This window comes from Chroicocephalus ridibundus, chromosome 2 (assembly GCF_963924245.1).
Source record: "Chroicocephalus ridibundus chromosome 2, bChrRid1.1, whole genome shotgun sequence".
NCBI lineage: Eukaryota > Metazoa > Chordata > Aves > Charadriiformes > Laridae > Chroicocephalus > Chroicocephalus ridibundus.
In genome coordinates, this window is record NC_086285.1 from 147,822,880 (window position 1) to 147,842,881 (window position 20,002).

Below are 20,002 nucleotides of genomic sequence, written 5' to 3' on the forward strand. Positions count from 1 at the left end.
CTACACACAATAAGTAACACTAAGGAGTCAAAAGCATGCTTCATAAATGCTTCCATGGTAAATATTTACTGAAAATTTAATCTTCATGTATGTTGCAACATTCCTCTTTAAAAAAATATAGAACACAAGCTTGAACAGAGCTATCTTGCTTGGTCCAGCAGTGCACTTTGCACATGTTCAGCTTTTAACACATTCTTGCTGGAACGGAGCCAAGTGTTCAAAATTCTACAGGGTTTAGCTCCAAACATCTGATCCTTGAACGAATTAGAGAATTATCGATTTCTGCCACAGTATAAGATTTCTCCTGCATATGATGTTAAGCCTCTCTGATTTTCAGTGAAATCGGTGATGAAATCTAGCAGTTAGTCAGATTACACATGAGCAAAACTCTGTCCACCTTTATTTCAGGTGGGAAGTGTTTATTTTAAAAAGTACCCAGGCTTAGTTTATGAGCTATACAGACTACCCTAAAAGCAGGAACTAGGCTATGGTATTTTTCTGTGAGATAAAGAACTATAAATTTGAGTCCTTAGTTTCATTTCCTCCCACCTTGGCAGATTTTGATTAGTAAGGAAAATTACCATTGATTCCCCAAACCTCTCTTCCCAAGAGCTAGTTATCCTCATGTTGTCCAAAGCATTATAGAGATTTATTAGTTTAATTAACCTGCTCCCGCTGCCTGACTCGTTTGTAGACATATGGAGGGAATGGTGGACGGGAGACATATTTGCCTTCTCCTGCTATGACATTGAAAGCTCCACCTTCATAAACCACTTTGCCTCTTGAAACTGTCGCAACTGGGACTCCATGGCAGACCATTCCTTCAAATATATTGAAGTTGTTGGCCTGGTGATGTGTCTTTGCAGATATTGTCCTGTGTTTACAAAACAAAACAATACATAAAATTACTATCATCCTTGCATTTTACTTCATTTTAAAATTTTGAGAAATTGATAAAGGAAGAAAATTTAGTAGCATTATTAAACTACGACATTGTACAGTACATCATGGAACTGCTGTAAAAATAGGATAGAGCATTAACATTTCATTGAACAGTAATTGCATTTCAAAAGAATGAAGGGGGAGTCAAAAGGACAGAACTTTGCAGCCTTGAAACGCAAAATTTTCCACTAGGAAGAGATTAGTGGGGAAAAAATCAGGTTGTAGTATTTTATTTGGATAACGTGATTTCATTCTGCCTTGCCAAGCAAATATCTACACATGGTAAGGTCAGAAAAAGCTCTGACCTTTTAGCTAGAATGACTTGCAATTTCAAGTTTGAAAAGTATGGCTGCAATGTTTCAAAGATTGAGACTCACGAATAACACAGACTATTTCACTGGAAAGTCAGTAGATGACAATGAATTTTTGTAACTTTTAATGTGAGTTGGATTGAGCCATTTGGATTACCACGCAAATATCTCAATGCTGCTAAATAATAATGACAACATCACACTTCTACACACCTTTCCTCCAAGGGTATTAAGCAAATTATAATTTTAGACCTCAACAGTACTCATTTGAGCTACAGTATTATTGTTTCATTTATGCATAGACCTCATTCTTTATGATCAGCATTTTTCTAGCCAATTTCTCCAACCCTAACTGGCTACGTGAAAAGCAGAGCCAATGCTAGAGCTGACATTAGCATCTGGAATTGCAGGCTGAGTATACTTCCTTTATTATCTGTTTTCCCTACTGAGATACTTACTATCTTACTGTATGTAAAATGGGTCACAAGATTTTGAATTTTAGTTAATTAACTTCCTGTTTCCGATCTACAGTTTTATTTTTTAAAAAATAATTTGGACAGTTGGTATTTTTACTGTCATTTTAATTTCTGAAAAGAAGGAACCATCATGCTTTTGGCTAGCCGTCAGTGTTTTCCAGAATGGGTGCTCACACAACCAAAAACCGATCATGCATATACAGCATTAACATTATTCCAGAGACCACATCTTTTGCAAAAGAATTATCAAAGTAAAAACTAATATGAAATATTAAGAGATTAAAATATTGATGTACTTGGAGAAGAATTTTCTAAAACTTTAGTTAACATCCTTATCAAAATGTCAAAACCCCAACAAAACCTGTATCTTTCTTGAATTATAGCCATGTTCAAAAGTAATCACGTATCAAGTATTTCAAATGATTATTTATATAGAGGAAAAAAGAATTTGTGGAAGGATACTTCATTTTCCTTTCGTATCGTTCTGCTGAACTTAGAATAACTGGTTCTACTAGGGGCTACATTTAAATCTTGGTGGCAACTCACTTTTCAAAGGCTGTATATGGCCAATCTCCCCATAGGAATAAATCCTTTTCCTTATCCATCACACATTGGGCAGAAAAATTATGCATGCCTGCTCACCAGTATCAGCATCATCTTGTAGGTTCACAGTGGAAAGAGTGAGCAATAGAAGTCAGACCTCTCTTGCATTCACCAGTCCTATGAACGCTGTGGAACAACTATATCCGCGGGTGTTAGAATAGCCCTACAAAGAGTTTGTGAACATATTCCTCTAGCTTATTGTACTATCCTTATGGGTCCAATTGCTAGAACAGTAAATAAGAACAATTGTAATATAATTATCTTTAGCATTCGCTGGGTATACATCATATCTATTTGCACAATAGCGCAGGGACTTGAAATTAAAAATGGGAAAGGTAATTTGAGCAAACTAACAGAAAAATAAGCAAGATCCTTTAACTCAACATATGAGCTGTTTAAATGTGCTACAGCAGGATCACTCAGAGGTAAGTATGTCCTTCATAAAAAGATACAAAAGGAATGGGAGTTAGCACATTTAAAAGAAATATCCATTTGTACAGATAAACCTTACAATATGACAAAACACATTTCCCAGAGCTTGCCTCAACAAGAAACTTGTATCGAACTCATTTATAACTCTTCTGTTGAAACAAGTCTTAGACTGCACTGCCCTTCCTGAAGGTGAAGTGTATTGTCCCTGATGTAGATCACCAAAATTCGTCTGTGATTTAACCCTTTGACGTTATCAATGGCAGTGAAAGTTTCTGGTAGCGAGTGACCAACCAATTAAAACAGAACTAGACAGTATCCTTCTGCAACAGACTGTTTCCTGCTGTACCAGCTGTTTCAGTAGCAGGCAGCTTGCTGGGAATCTTAACAAAATTTCAATGTTTGCTCCAAACATCTGAATGCTATTGACCACTCAGCTAATGACAAGAACAGCTGTAACCTACTTATTATCCAAGAAAAGAAGACTGCCATCGTAGTGAAGTATAATGTAACAGCTGTCTCCAGCATCCTATGTGATGCCTGACGTAAGGGATTAGTCAACATGAGAGTGCAGATTCTGACTCCAGGCTTCAAAAACCTGTATTGGATTTTGTTTTATAAAATTTGTAAAATTCTCTAATTCTGTTTATAAATTACAGTGGCTCTTGTTTCAAGCAGCCCTTTCTCAAATGGAGACTGAGATGAGAATGATTTCTTCAATATCGAAAAGAACATTCTCCTCTACAAAGAGGATACTGCAAAGACATCAGGCCCTGTTTCGTTCCTGCTTACGTCAGTGTTTCCATGTAACTGACTTCAGCTGCTTCTGATACACCTATCTTGCAAAAGGTTTTAGGCTATGAATGTAAAAATTGACATTCCTTTAGTACCAAAGAGGAAGACATGCTTCTGGAATTGTCTTTTTTTCAATACAGTGCTTCTGTCCAACTACTACAGTCAAATAGCTATTATTTTAGTCTAAGAGCAATTACCAGATTTTCTCTGACTGTGTGAGGATTCAGTGACTAGTAAGCCTGTATTTATTTATGCTCCAGGTGAGAAAGGGCTTTACACCACTCCTAGAATGTTATATGTAAATAAACTGCAAACTGAAGTTTGAAATTTAGAAAAGACCATCAGATTAGCCTAGTGCAGCAAGCTGTAGGGTGAAATTCAAGACTGTGCAGGTGGTCAGCTCAAAAGTTGTGCCCTGAAGTTTTGTTAAGGAGTTAGAGGCACCAGTTTTCATTTCAAGTCAAACACAACCCAGGGGCATCATAAACATGTCTATGCTTCAGTCAGAGCCTGAAGTACTAAATAATGAGTTACAGTCATTATTTGTACATACACATTACAGACATTACATATCAATACAGGCAGGAAGGGGAACTGGATGAGGGAAACCATTAGACATTAGGGTGATCTTCTACCCCTCATAATGCATAGGACAGGAAGCTACATCAGCCCAGTGAAGGTAGATCTGTTGGACTAGAGTGAGCTCTAGGACCTAAACTTTGACTGCTGTGAGGATTATCACTTTAATTTTCAAGGTGAGCATAAGAAAATGAAGAATGTTATGACTTTCAATGGAAACTAGAGCATACCTCACACCGTTTTGTTTAAAAATTCCAAGTACAGGAATATGAAGGAATGCTGTAGTCAACTGCCCAGAGGCGAGAATAGCTGCTCAACATCTCAGTAAAGGGAGGACACCTATTTTATAATTACTTACTTAATTAAAAATATAGTAATAAAGGCAGCTAAAATGACCTGAGTCCATTGTTGAAGAGAAAATAACTGCTTCGTTGACAGCTGCCATAGAAAGCCAACTTATGTAAGAGTGAGTATTTGAGCTGTAAGCGACTTGTCTCACTGTTTACAGTGCAGTATCTGTAAGTTTTTGGGAGCTGCAGGTAGGTGAGAAATGCCAGTTTGATGAGGATAGTATCTGCCTTTGAGAGTTGCCTCTTCACATCATTTTCAGATGCCTTTGAACTGTCCATAATGTTAACCTGCTTTTCTAAAATCTAGAAAAAAATAAATAGATCGTTCACCTTTCTGTGCTGTCCTGAGTCACCACTCATTTATAATGATAATTAAGTTGAACTTTGTTAATGTTAAAGAGTCAGTTTTATTACAAAGAAAAGCAAAGGAGGGGGGAAAAAAAGAGAGGAAAAAGAAGAAAGTCTTAAGATCTATGTGCAAAAATGCTATCTATAAGCCTATAATGTGGATTAAAACCTGCATGCCCTATTTTATATTAAAGAATTGCAATTGCTGCACATGCAAATACATGCAGGCAACTATTTGTAAAGTTGTATTTCTAGCCTCTTAAAAAAATATCTTCTAATAAGCATTGAGTTTGAGCAGCCATATGAATTGAGGAGATTTGTGCATAAAATAACAGGTGCAAGAAGAGGTAGGAAGTTAATGTTTGGGAGGTCTGAGTCCAAGTGACTCATTTGAGAGATGGGATCTTTATTTCATGCAATCATAACTCCTAAAATTCATCATTTTAAGATGGGTAGAGAATGACAGCAAAATTATTTTTCTGATTATGGTAAGTAACTTATTTGTCAACAATACCATCAGTCTGGTCCTATCAATCACTCCAAACAGGTATGGGATGAAAGTGAAAATTGTCAAACTGCATAATGGGCAGAGGGAAACTGTAATGAGAAATTAAGCTTTCAGAAAAGCATAAAAAGAGAGGAAAATACAAGTTAGTCTATTCAATGACTAAAGAAATCTGGAAGTGATCATCGGGGAGAAAAAGGCAAGGTTATATAAGGAGAAAATAAAAAAGATTTAAAAATTTTTGGTAACATTTCTAAGATTCAGTTGTCTAAAGAGAACAACTGACATTTTGTGAGACAGCAAGTTACTAGGGAAACGTACATCATGCTCTCTCAGAGAGGCTTGTTTTGCTACAGTTCACAGAACCACAGCATTGAGGCTAGAAAGCATCTGTGGAGATCATCTATTCCAAGCACTCTGCTCTGACCAGGGTCAGCCAAAGTAGCTTTCTCAGGGCCGTGTCCAGTCAGGTTTTAAGTACCTCCAGAGATGGAGACTCCAAAATCATTTTGTGCAGCCTGTGCCAGTGTTTGATCACCCTTACAGCAAAAAAAAAGTTATTTCTTATGTTTAAATGGAATTTCCTGTATTTTAATTTGTGCCCATTGTTTCTTTCTCCATGTCCCCTTAATTTGAGATAACAGGCTTTTGACAGGAACTCTGATTGTAGTGAATTAGTGTACATTCATGCATGCACACGCTTGCACTTGTGCAAAACAATGTGGGGCTATTGAAAATGCCAGAACATACTTGTCCTATGCATACCTATTTGTATGCCACATTATTTCATTTTGCCTCATTGTGTCTAGATGCAGTTATCCATATACTTAGTATTCAAAATTATGCTCATTCATCAAGAGAGTAAGACAGTTGCGGCATTATTTATTCTAATCATCTGCTAACATCTCGGTTTCTTCCTCTTTCATGTTACAAAAAATTACAGGCAGTTGCTTGGCAAAGAGTGCTTAAATGTTGTAACTTGTCTCCACTTAAGCCTCTGAAGCTGAAGACTTGACTACAAATGAGACAGACATAGGCTGAAGATTTTGGTTCTAACAAATGCAACAGATTTATCTATGGTTATATCTACATGCAAACAAAGGCATTAAGGGAACATATGCCAGCAGACTGGGGGACTCCGACTCCTTGCTGATTTGCATCCAGTGACTGTTGCCCCTAAAATGCATAACACTGGAAACAGGGTCTAGAAACCACATCTTCCCTAGTCACGTCATAGTCAAATCAAAGCCGGTAGACTACAGAGTAAGGTGTCCTTTTCCTCCCTCTCTTCCTCACCTCAGGACCCTGCTCCAGCAGATGTGTGCTTGGGGCTGCAGCCATCACTGCTCTGCCCAGGGCTGAGCCCAGCTCCAGTGGCACACGCTGGGCCTGCCAAAGAGACAGGAGGATGGGGTGAGAGACTGCTACCTGCACAGCCAGCTCTGCCTCTGCATTCAAAAGTAGCTAACTTTTAGGCTATATTTCAGAAGTGGAAAAAAGCTGGTGGGTGAGGTTTCCCAGGCTGCATGTTTTCATAGTGAAGTGGATAAACTTTGAAAGTTAAACTCCATTTGAGACAGGTTTTTTATCCCTATGGGTGTTTGATCTTGGGGCATGATCCAGGGCTTATTTGCAAGGATCCAACAGGCTACAGTGAGTTTACCGAACCCTAATACCCGACAGGAGCTAAATGTCTCTTATGAGATCTTTAGCACCTTCTGCCCCTACTTTACAAGGGATGCTCAGCTATTTCCACAGCCTGAATTGGGTACTGCAGTATTTAGATTCCTTGCTAGAGCATTTCTGAAACAAGCCCAAGAGATTTTGTATTCTTGCTTGCTTTCAAATAGCTAAAGGCATCAGCTATAGAGGACACTGACTTGCTGACAGGTGACATTCCCTTTTCCTTGCTTAGTCTGCCCTCTCCTTCTGGAACAGTCTTTACAGTTGCTTTTGTTTCACAGACTTGAGGCTGTTATTTTATTTGTGTGCCTCTAAAAAAAGTCAGTGAATATTCTTGATCGAAGCAGAGATTTAAATAAGATGGTACGCTGAGTATACATTTGCTGCCTACATATGTTTTTCCAAGGAGTTCTCACAAAACAATCCTGTGTGCACAGGCTGTGCTTGGGATGCTGAGGGTGTTGACGTCTGCAAGATGGTGTTTGGTAGCACATGGCTGCAATAAACCAACAGGTCCCTTTGGTATTTGTTTATTCTTTAACGAATATTCAATAAGTATAAGGAAGCTAAGAAATAGAGCTAACCTGTCAGAGCTCACAACCCATCGTTTCTAACGCAGTTTCTAATTCATACATTTAATGTGTTTCTTCTCAAAAATTCTTGCTTTCATGGAGACCTGCTAAACCCAGTATTTAGAAGCTTTTAAATACAGTAGCAAATCTGATAACTGTTCATATAACATTTTCTGCAGAAATTACCAGAAAATGCTACAGATGTAGGCCAGTCAAAGACGCTGACCCACAGGAGAGCCTCAGCTAAAGAGGCACAGTGCTGGAAGCGGAACCTTGAATTGCATTTGCTCACGGCTTGCAGAGCTGTCACGTTGAATTCACTAGGTTTTTGCAACCTAGAAAGAGAAAATCCTGAATGCCCAGATAGCACCCAACATGTTACTATTGTGCAATGATGTGGGAGGGGAAATGCAGCAGATTTTGTAGGGACACAAGTTTTTGGTATTTTGAAGAGCTTCACTACCTTTCAGATTGACTTTAGAATCTTCCCTATAGACTTCCTCTGACAGATTGTGATAATACCAGTTCCTCACAGCAATGCTTCAGCAATTGTCTAACTCTCTAGGCTAGTATCAGCCAGTATTTTAAGACTACGGCAACGCAGCATCGAATCAGAACTGGAAAATTGCATTTTCCTCTTGCAAGATTTAGATTTACAAACAAGAAAAAAAGTCACGCTCAAAAGAGAAAGGACTTGGCAAGAAAGAGGAACAAGCCTATTGTGAAATTGAAAATCACTCCCCAGAGTCAACAAAGCACATGAGGCTGCACCTTGTGTAATATCTTAAACGGCTGAAGTCCATTAGCTAGAGCTGTTTTTTTCTGCTGGGCTGTTTGTGCCCTCTTCAGGATTTGTAGTGAAATGAATAGGCAAGCGCTAGTGAGATTTATTTATACTTCTGTAGTTCACACAATTGTACCTGCAGAGAGGCTTGTTCCCAGCAAAGCCGAAGGGATAAACAATGGGAACAGTACGAGATCAGGAAAAAAGTATTGGCTGAACTTAATATCAGCTTGCTCGGTAAGAAAATACAGTTTAGTCTTTGAAAAAATATTTGAAGAAAAACTGCACCTTCACAGCTGCAGAGGGCAAAAAGGCAATTAGAGCACTCAGGAGAGAGCGAAGGGAGGCAGAAGGAATGTTTGGGAAACAAAAGGATAAATAATTACAGGAGCTGACAAAGCACCTTGAGAACAATGTCAGAACTCTGCTATCCTTCTAGATTCATTTGTCCCCAGGCAGAGCAGAAGTAAGCTCAGAAAAGAATCCTTCAGGTTTTTTTTAATCAGAGTTCATAGCTCCACTGTCCTGAAATAGCTCATTGCTAGTATCTCAAAATATGCTTGCTCAACATGCCAGAAGGCAAAATGCACATGAAAATCTCTCTGACCCAGCGCTGGGCAGGCCTCTGCATTTATTGGGGTTGACACTCCTGAAACTTCTTTTGCTGGTGTTGCCAGTTTTTTGTGGGACTTCTGAACAGCAACTTCCATGTCCTCAAGCTTTGCAGCTTAAACCAGAATGCTCTCTCACATTTTTTTCATACTCATTAATATACTGAAATGAGTAAGAATCGCTTTATCAGAAATTCAAAACCCAGAAGATTGGTCAAGAAAATTTTGTTTGTGTAATGTAAATCTAGGATTAGGGCTTTTTTTTTTCCCTCTGTTTGGTTTCCAAAATCGGATATACCCAGTTATGTTTCAAAACTTTCCTCTGCCATGAGGGGAGTCTTCAACTCTTTTGTTTTAAAACAAAGGCTGAAAATCTAATGCCATCTGAGTTATAACAGCTCAGGCTTCAGGAACAACAAACACCGTGACAATCTTGATGAAACCTGGCCATACTGCCATCATGCCCAACGCCCCACGAAACTCATCTAAGGTTATTGGTCACGGTCTTCTACGGATTTACTGACTATTTGGATGACACTGATGAAGAGATTTCAAGGAGAGTCAATGTGTGCCTTCAGCGCAATTGTACATTCACACTGCTCACTAGAGACAAAGGCACCAGCCCAGCGCACTTCCTGACCTGCTGCTGATGTGTGCGGGGCTGGATGTGGTCAGATGTAAGACTCAGCTCTTAAAGTGCCCGCAGATTTAGGGTAACCTGCTCAGCAGTTGAACGGTGTAGATGCATTCACACTACCCACAGGCATCTCTGCTGAGAAAGACAACTCCACAGGTGAGCTGGCTCTGTGACACCTGGCTGCCAGACCATCTCCAGGCAGTTTAAACAAGACCAGGAGGGGCACAAGAGCCAGAGCAGGACTCAAGATGTGTAATTCTTGAGATATTTACAGTGGCCTGAGTATGGAGCTGGCTGATGGTGTGGATATACCCGAAGACAGAAATAAGCTGTAATGCAGAGTATGCTGTGTGAGTCATAGACAGTAAATTATCCATGAGCAAGCAATGTGCCCTTGTTGCCAAAAAGGCCAATGGCATCCTGGGCTGCATAGGGAAGAGTGTGGCCAGTAGGTCGAAGGAGGTCATTCTCCCCCTCTACTCTGCACTGGTGAGGCCACAACTGGAGTACTGTGTCCAGTTTGGGGCTCCCCAGTTCAAGAGGGACAGGGAACTACTGGAGAGAGTCCAGCGAAGGGCAACCAAGATGATTGAGGGATTGGAGCATCTCCCTTATGAGGAAAGGCTGAGAGAGCTGGGACTCTTTAGCCTGGAGAAGAGAAGGCTGAGGGGAGACCTTATTAATGTTTACAAGTATCTAAAGGGTGGGTTGAAGGAGGATGGTGCCAGACTCTTTTCATTGGTTCCCAGTGACAGGACAAGGGGCAACAGGCACAAGTTAGAACATAGGAAGTTCCATTCAAATACACGGGAAAACTTCTTTACAGTGAGGGTGACAGAGCACTGGAACAGGCTGCCCAGGGGGGTTGTGGAGTCCCCTTCTCTGGAGATTTTCAAGACTCGCCTGGATGCAGTCCTGAGTAACGTGCTCTAGGCAATCCTGCTTTAGCAGGGGAGTTGGACTAGATGATCTCTAGAGGTCCCTTCCAACTCTGAAGTTTCTGTGATTCTGTGAGTCAACGCTCTTAGAAAGACACTGCATGCCCTTTGCAGCAAGAATGTACCAAGGCATCAAGTCATGCAGGGTGAGACGTCACCACACCTTTTCTGCGTCTGTTGCTGGTGTGACAAGCTCTATTCTAGCAGACTTACTGTGCATAAAATCAGAAAACTCCTTAAATAAAAGCATAAGCATGCACAGCTTGAGCTTCAGAACTGAACCCACTCCTGGTTCTACCACTGTATTTGCTCTATCAGCTAGGGAGAAGACATTAGAAGGGCAAGAGTCCACACTTTCACCATCATCCTGACCACTTTTGAACACGCTTGAGGTAGCTGTAAGTTCAAAACACAAGCCTTGTAATGGGTCATCCTGCAGGAACACTGGCTCCTCTCCCTGCTCTTTGCAGTGGGAGGAAGCTAAACATACTCCAGCACTTAACACAGTTACTCTAACATCCCAAAGTGGTTATTTTTACTCTTAGGTTATCAAGCCCAGGAAGCATAATGTACAGACCTTGCTATTTTTACATTTGGTCAGCAATCTAGGAGAATTTTTTTTAAATCTATCTAGAGATCAAAGATCTCTACTTACACACTATTGTAGGAGACAAATAACCTGTAAATAATTAATGTGAAGTGCTGTTGAAAAACATCATAACCTCCCCCCAAAGGTTTATTGCTGTACAGAGGCTTTGAGATACTTTTTTCCTGCAGAGAGGCTGGATGGGAGGAAATAACTACCCATACATACCTTGTAGCGTTGGGATCCCAAATTACGATGTCAGCATCAGACCCCACAGCAATTCTCCCCTTCTTTGGGTAAAGGTTAAAGATTTTTGCTGCATTTGTGCTGGTAACAGCTACAAATCTGTTTTCATCCATTTTTCCACTGTACTGCAGAAGAGTACACAAAAGCAAACTCATTACTTTTTTAAACAAGGAATGAAAAAAATGTTCCTGCTGTTGAAAAGTCTCAGATGAGTGACAGCTCTCTGCAAACATCACATCAGTATTTTTTAAATGTCATACTGAGGAGTTTAAAAGAAATAAAAATAAGTATTTGTCTCAGATGCACATACTGCAATGTACATTTACTGATTACGGTAACTTTCTCTTACTTTATCCCACAGCAAAGGGAAAAAAAGGCTTTAAAGCCAAAAGCCAAACACGCTGTGGATCCGGTCCCAAGTCGACTGAAATAAAATTTTTTAGCTGTCTTTGAATCTGTAGTCCTGCTCAGCAGTTTCCTCAGGAGACTTAACATGTCTCAAGTACCTAGGTTTTGGAAAATTGTAAGACAGTATTACGGAGAGCCTAGAATGTGATAAAGGAGAGGCAAGGTGCTACGTGTCATATAGGAAAGGTGATACGCAAATCTCTTCAGCAATAACACAGAGGATAGAACAGTTCAGTAAATGTTTGAGATCAAGCAGTATAAAAAATGATTTGCTGATGTGACATGGCAAATAATAATGGATATACATGTGTCTTGGGACTGTCCACTGTTACACAACTAATTTAATCCAACCTCCATGACTGTTTGCTTGGAAAACCAGCTACACTGGCAGTAATATTGTGCATATGTCAGTCTAGGAATCAGAATGTCGAAAACCATGTTTGTATGGTGGCCTGTGAGCAGTCATCTGAGAAGAAAAGCATAAAGTGGTTAACACTGCCCTTTTAAATAATAGTGTGTGGGAAGGGAGGGAAGCTTTCCAGACAAACTCTCACAGCTGTGCGATATTTTACAAGTAAGAAAAGGGAGGATATTACTGATAGAAGAACCTTTTGAAAAATGATCTTGCCCAACAGCACTGATGTACATATTCATATATACACTTTCTAACTAACCACAAGTTAGATGATTTTCCAGTTTGCACCATAAATAATCACACTAGAGCTACGCCACAGGTAAATATAGGTAGAAGTCTGCTTTGTACACCCAGCTGGAGACAAATCCCAAATACAGATAAACAAGATGCCGAACCACATCCTTATCAAGTGTGTGAGGTAGATAATTCTACTGTGACAAATAAATAAGCTTCACATCACATCATTATCAACAAAACTTCACTACTTCTCTACTGCAAGAGAACTTATTATTAATTAGAAAGCTGAACTAGAGCCTCTGGAAATTAACAGTATTGTATTAGCCAGAGCAATCATAACACCCAGTAAGCAGCAGATTCCTCACCAGATTCCTTCACCTCTCCCCTCATCAGACTACCCCATATCCAAAAAACCTGGCCACTAACTTTCATATTCATATTTGTTTGGAGCCTGAAGGGCATTGTCCTGAGAAGCACCAAGCATTCTTGTGTTGGCACTGAGAATCTGAAGTCAGTGGGATTTGAACATGCTCATCTCATCATATCACAGGACTAAGCCATATATTAGAGAAGCATTTCTTATCTCTAGCTTGTTTCCTCTGGATGAGAACACAAATTAGAAGTCGACACCCAGTGCGGAAGTGTCGCACTACTAATGCGAGTTTAGTAGTGCGACAGCTAAGTTTGAGAGAGGTCTAAGAGGAGAAAATATAGAACTGACCAAGTCAAAAATTTGGGCACCTCTTTCCTTTTATTTTCCTTTAATCCATTGAAAAAAAAAAAAAGCTGCAGGTAAGTGTACTGTGCGCTACTGCTGAAACAACAGCAGTCTTTTGCTGCTAAATGATGGAAATTATTCTCTAGCACTACGTTTTAAGCACTGAGAATCTTCTACCTCCCAGGACCATGAAGTGAGAGTTAGTAAGGACTCTGTTATGGTATGTGGTCAAAGGAGTTATCCTATGATATATACACTTGATAAAACTGAATAGTTGATAACTGCTGAGAGAATATATTTTGTTGGAGAAATCAGTTACCGCCATATTCAGACATCTTGATATACTTACAACGCCTTTTTCCCATATGACTGACATCCTGTCTTCAACACCATTCACTCCATTAGGGATTTTTGTGAAGTCATCCTTCCCCAGAGCTTTCTGGCATATATCAAAGGTGCAATTGTCAGTCCCTGTCACAGATAGGTCATCACTACAGAGAAACAAAGTTCATTATGAATCAGAGCACGTACCAGATAGTGGCACATCAGAAAATCTGTTGCAAGGCTGGGTAGATCCAGCCATCCATCCTGTAAGGAAAAGCTGATATGTCCTGCCAACCTGTCTTCAGTCCCATTCTCCAAGAGTAGCTCCACAGTAACAGCCAGTTCCTCTGTAAAGTAGTTTCCTCTTCAGAAACCACTCAGAAGAAACCAAGCACCAAAAAAACCCTCTTTTACTTTGGGTATGTCAAAGGTGTCCCACAAATGGAGGACTGTCCCACTTTGCCCAGAGCAAAGCGCTTGGTTCCATTCTCACTTAGGGCAATTTTAGACTGTGTCAATCCATATAGCCTGTGAAATTTCTATGGATCTGCACAAGCATCAGCCAGTGTTCAGGCATACATTCACAGACTCTGGTCAAATTCAACCCTTTTGTGGAGTTAAACTTATTGGTAATGAATTACCAGCAAACGACACATTTTGTTAATTGCAGGTATCTGAAGGATACTTCTGTTCCTACTTCCTTCTGAAGAGATGTTATGAGTGGATTACTTATATCTGTCTTCAGAAGTCTGAAGGCTTAGTTTTTATGCTGCATCCAAATTTCAAGTGAAAAGGCAGCTAACAACAAACCCCAGAACCCTTAGCTGTGACCCCACTTTGTACACGTTTCCCATCAACTTACAGCCTCACTGTCCACCCTGGTCATGTTTCAATTTTTGCCGCAGTGTTAGCAAAGCAAGGCTTATTGATTAAAATCAAATGGGGACAGAAGGCCGCAAGAGTTCAGAGAAACAAAATCTGAACACTTTCTAATTTCTGTAACAAATGTTTTTCATCTATGGTTTCACCTTCCATTTCTCCTTCCTTATAATGTAACATTCTATACTTAGAAAATCTCCAGGGCATCAACCTGGTATTATATTCTCCAGACAGAATTTGCCGTGTATTTCAGCATCAGCTGTCACTGTTTGTTCATCTGCTTACTTGGCCAGTAAACTCATGAGGAAACCTGGAGTAGATGGATCTGGTCTCAGTGGAGGTCCCATGACATATGCTGCAGCATGAGCCCAGTCTTTATTCCAGTAGTTGGTGCCATCGGTGCCAAGACTAGCAGCAATAGGCTCCCCATAAACCACTTTACCTGAAAAATTTAAAGCAATAGTATCATCATCAAACAACGTAAAAATGCATATCTTGTATTTTCGCTGTTCCATATCTTTTTGGTGGCAATGGATTTAAATTTGAATGAGTGTTTCAAATTAAACACCAACATATGGAAGGACATAATAAACTAAGTTGTAACATAGCATCTCTGTTCTGAATGTTCTGCTGGTGATCTTACAATATATTTCCTCATAAGAACATTGTTTGGGCAAGTTTTTTAATTAAATTGTTGACAGATATATTATAATGGGTTTTACACATTGTTTACGAGGCATGTGATTGAGATTTCAAAAGGAACACAGTCCTCAGTTGCATTAATTATGTTCAAGATCCATATATTTCTTGGTAGCACCTGTTTGGTGCTCTGAAATTATTGACTATGTAACAATGTAAGTTAATATACACAGCATACAGACTTTGCAAAGTGGTACTTTTAATTGTCAGGGTATAATTTTTGCAGGAAGAATAATATGGCACCAAACATAAATTTAAAGAGTGTAAGAACATTTCCCAAATAAAAAACTATAAATAATTTAATTTTAAAAGTTATCTCCCAAATTTTATTCTTAAATTCTTTGCTGCACAGTATTCTAGATTCCTCAGAAGAGGATACCCACCCAGACTGGCTGTTAGCCTTTGGATAAAACTAACATATTTTAACTATTTTTTCCTCCTAGGAAACACAGGTTTGAAACTCATCAGAACAAGATGGGAGATGAAACGAGGTGTTTCACTCCCTGAGGAGGTGGTCCATCCCCTTTGCAGTTCTGTAGGTGACAGGTGGTAATGACCTTGATTGTGATGGTCACCAAAGAACCAGAGCGAGCTGGGACCTCACGCACCCACTCATAGGCTGCTTGGTGCTGGTTAAAGGCAGCTTCTTCCAGATCCCAGCAAGAGCCTTCTCCCTCCCCTAAGCCCTACAGACAACGGGTATCTTCCTATGGATCCCAGATTTCACTCCAGGCACAATTTTTATTAGAACTATCACTGCATTACCCCAGCAACGGCTCCACTAGTAATTGCTTGTTGATATAAGACAGTGAACTTTGGTTTCTGCGTGTGAGTCATATATTCATGGTACTGTTGAAAAACAACAAAGCAAACCCTTGCAGATTTCTCTCTGTACATTAGATTCTGGTACTTCTGTGAGCTACTGGATTATAACTGCTACACTAGCATGGGCAGCTGCTGAGGAGCTCAATTCTTTTCAAGATATGTTTCCCACTGCAGTAGTGCCATTCCTTAAATCTTCTGTGTTAGACTTGCAAAAAGGCCTCATACCATTTAAAACCCATAGTTTTACAGTTATTTCTACAAGGTTTCAAGGACGTGCTCTGACATTGCTGTACTGTACATTTACTCCAAGTACTATGTAGCATAACTTCTTCCACGACCTAAAGACTCCCTATTAGCATTATTAATTTGCTTTAATCACCTTAGCATGCTCTGACATACTGAACGTGCTTGTCTCATATTGACACTTCAGCTCGGATCATTCTAAGCTCCCAGTCCCACTTAGCTACATATATTATAGATTTACAGTTGGGCTCAGAGGAAGACCACCACCATTTTTTGGACTTGAAATCATGACTTAAGCAGTTATTTACTGTTATTTGCACCTTATTTTCAAAACTTAAAGCACTGAATATGAGTGTTGTAGTTTGGGCCATCCATGGAAGTGATATGACCACTCAGTGAACGTGGAGGTTTGAGTCAGATTAGTGTTTTCTTAATTGAGAGCTGCTGCAGCAGTCAGGGGGATCTTGGCCTTCCCTGGGCAACTCCAAACGGTATTTGAGGGAAGGCTGCCACAAACCTAGATACATACAGAAAAATTCCTGCATATATAACCAATCCTGCATATATAACCAAACCAATACAACCAACAACCAATAGCTAACCAATATATAACCTATTAGGCTATTGACAGATTTTTCATGAGCAAACTCAGTAGGAAAGCGGGGGAAGGAGAAGTAGGGTATGGTGTGTCTTTCCTGCTGCATCTAAACAAGATAAAGATACTTAAGCCTGACCTATGAATCATTAGGGCATAGCTATAAATGATAAAATTTAAACTGGTAGGAAAGGAGTAAACGTTTAGCTTCCATAAATAATTTTCTTATCTCAGTTTCACAACATAAAAATGAAAAGAAGTCTCCAGGCTCACAGTCGTATTATGCTGAGTTGATTCTAGCTCATGTACCACAGCTCAAGACAGTATTTCTGCAGTCAGAATTTGACCTGAGCAGCTCCCCTTGTTCCCATGAGTGGGAAGGAGTACAAGCCATTTTCTCAAGTGATTTTGATTCTGAACACTGCAGCTTCAATGGACTACATCTGGACACTTTTGCTGACTGTGTGATTTCTTGTTTTTCATTTGGACCATGACTAGCCAGACTGAAGGGGACAAAAATAACAAGATTCTGCTTTAATTCAAATAACAAGGAAATTCTACATTAAGGCTCTTTTAGCCTGATTGGCAACAAGGAAATTCTGCTTTAAGGTTTTTCTAGCTTGACTGGCTTCTGCCTATAGGCATAAAAGCGGAGTAATGCGGTAATAAATCAGATCTTTCCATTTGCTATATTTTCCTGTATTCGATAAAAACAGTAAGCAGAAAGCGTTCTGCTGTTCGGTCTTTATGATATCTCAGCTGCTGGGAAATAGCTGTGGATTTCATGGCTTCTTCATCAGATGCTCAAACTGGCTGGCAAGAGCTATTTTCACACAAATTACTTTATAAGAAGAACACGTAATTGCAATTTATTTTACTCCCTATCAGAACTCAGAAAGAGTTATGATCTTGAGAAACACTAACATTTACAGGCTTGAAAAACTGGTCCCTGTGTCCTTATTCTAGTAAAAGTTTCAGAAGCACTTAAGGCCATATGGGGCAAAGATACTCACTGACCAGCTATGATCTGAAAGAAGCAGAATTGCACGGCAGGGTTTATTGAATAAGACATAGCGTTGCATCAGTTAGGCTATCTACAGTCTGGACCTGAGCTCTCCTGCATGAGCCAGCTAAAAAGGTGGCATTTTTAGTTGCACTCCTGTGCTCAGAATCAGCTTGAGAGTCTGTATACCCCCAGCTAGGGACATGCCCTTCCTCTCACTAAGAGCAGAACTAACCTGTGACTGGTATTAGGAGGTACCAAATTGATAAGTCTAAGCAAGCTTCTTGTAATCTGACCAAGTATGTATTTTTGTATGCACTTTTTTACATGGGAGAAACCTTTTTAAAAATGTCTTTTTAGTAAAATTCTGCTCTCTAGTTCTGATCTGCACGAGAATGTCTTTTTTCCTTGGCACAGTTAAATGGGCAAAGGGACATGTCTCTAGGACTTAGTACACTTAGAATTAAAGCATTTTTAAGTGGGAGGGAGTATAAATCATATCACATTTTATTAGCCTTGCTTCCCCATAGGCATTACTGGCTGAAGCTATGGGTGACAGGGCTTAGTTTTCCCCAGTAAGTTCACATCAGGTAGTCCTAACAAGGAGACGGAGACACCTGCGCTCTACAGCCTTGTCTTCTCATTGTAGGGAAGACTTCACACAATAGTGAGAAGAGGATCCTCTCTGTCTTTCCACTCAACAGAACAAGACTGTCGTGCACATGGAGATATCAGATTGCCCTTCTGTGGAAGCTGACAGTTCCTCTACCTATTCTAGTAAGATTCAAGATCATGTTTTGCGTAGGGATGAAGAAACAGCCCACTGAGATGAACAAGAACAGTTCTCACAGAAAGGTTGTCTCTTTGACCCACTCCAGTGGAGAACTGGTGAGCCACTGCTTTTGGCAAACAGGCTGGTAGAGCCCAAAAAAAGAACAGGATGGGGGCATGAGTTAACCTGTCCCTCTCCAACACAGTCACAACATGGAAATCTTGGATTTCCTGTTGAATATTCAGCAGCACTGTAGCTGTTACTGATGTATATGAAAAACACGCTGCTACAATCTGGAGATTTCCTTCAGTGAGTAGTGCTGCTGGAGATCAGAGCAGACATAGATGGTGGACTTTGGCACGGAGGGGAGAAGGAAAGATGGTCACTCATGTGATTCCCCTTAAGTTTGCCTATTCTAATGTAAGAACTAGTATCCCTTTACAGTCTGTATGACTGATTTTAGCCTTTAAGGTCTGAAGACAACAGAATTATGCCTACTGTCTTCAGCAAACTGTATCAGGCCTTCAGTCTCTAGCTCTAATATTATTTTTCACCTTGTATAGCTAAATGAGGGACAAAGAGGAATCAAGCTCTGACTTACATCTTTGACTAGGAAAATCACCATTGCAGAGAATTTGAGAAGCAATGCTTCAATTCTGGTATCACACTGTCACCCAGAAAATAGATTGTGCTCACTGATGATCAGTCTTTGCCTTTCTGAGGTCAGTTCCTATTTGAGGAAGAGGAGGGGATATCAATCTTCCTCTGACACGGGCAAGGATGAATATGCACCCACACCCTGTACTTCATGCTAAGTGCTTGGAAAGGAACATGAAAAATTTCACAATTGTAAACAGCAGGAAGCTAGCATCAAGAGATGGAGAAATAATCCTGAAAAGATGAATAAACTACATTAGAGTGAATATTTCAAATGCTTCTGGTGCTTAAGAGTTGACACAGCTTTCACATTAGAGTGGTTTTAACCTGTCCATGCTGAATATCTTTCAGTAAAATATTTGGTGTTTATTTATGTCATTCATACAATACTTAGAGAATTTATTTTTTCTTTTGTCTGGAACTCCTTTTTTTTTCTTTTACCACTTTTAATTGAAGAATGGAAAATTATTATTAACTGAAACTAACAACAATGAATTTCTAATTGCCAGAATTTATTCAGATCAATCTCATTAAAAACTATAATTGTTGTAATTATCTTTATGATAAGCTAGCTATCTTTCAAAATTTCTTAATCAATCCTAGATTTCTGTTTCTAAACAGTATACTTCCATGCAAATAGAAATTAATTATGGAGAGATGTTATATGTCGCTGTGCACAAAGGCAAGCATTGATGATTCTGACTGCATCAACCCAGGAAGACATAAAATCCAATTTGCACCGCAATCGGCATAAATTGTACCAATTTCTTCTTTTTACACATGGAAGAAGCATGCATATATTAAGTCAGTTATCAAACTGGCACTGCAGACT

The 20,002-nt window shown here is 39.6% G+C and overlaps 1 protein-coding gene across 1 annotated transcript in view; it reads right to left on the minus strand.

The window, feature by feature from the left end:
* DPYS (dihydropyrimidinase) overlaps nt 1-20,002 on the minus strand; it is a 33,507-nt gene that overhangs the window by 4,225 nt on the left and 9,280 nt on the right. Inside the window, exons 5-8 of the mRNA XM_063327379.1 lie at nt 14,662-14,818; nt 13,523-13,664; nt 11,378-11,520; nt 667-874 (exon numbers count right to left, since the gene is read on the minus strand). Coding sequence (XP_063183449.1) covers nt 667-874; nt 11,378-11,520; nt 13,523-13,664; nt 14,662-14,818 — 650 coding nt within the window. The remainder of the gene's footprint in view (nt 1-666; nt 875-11,377; nt 11,521-13,522; nt 13,665-14,661; nt 14,819-20,002) is intronic.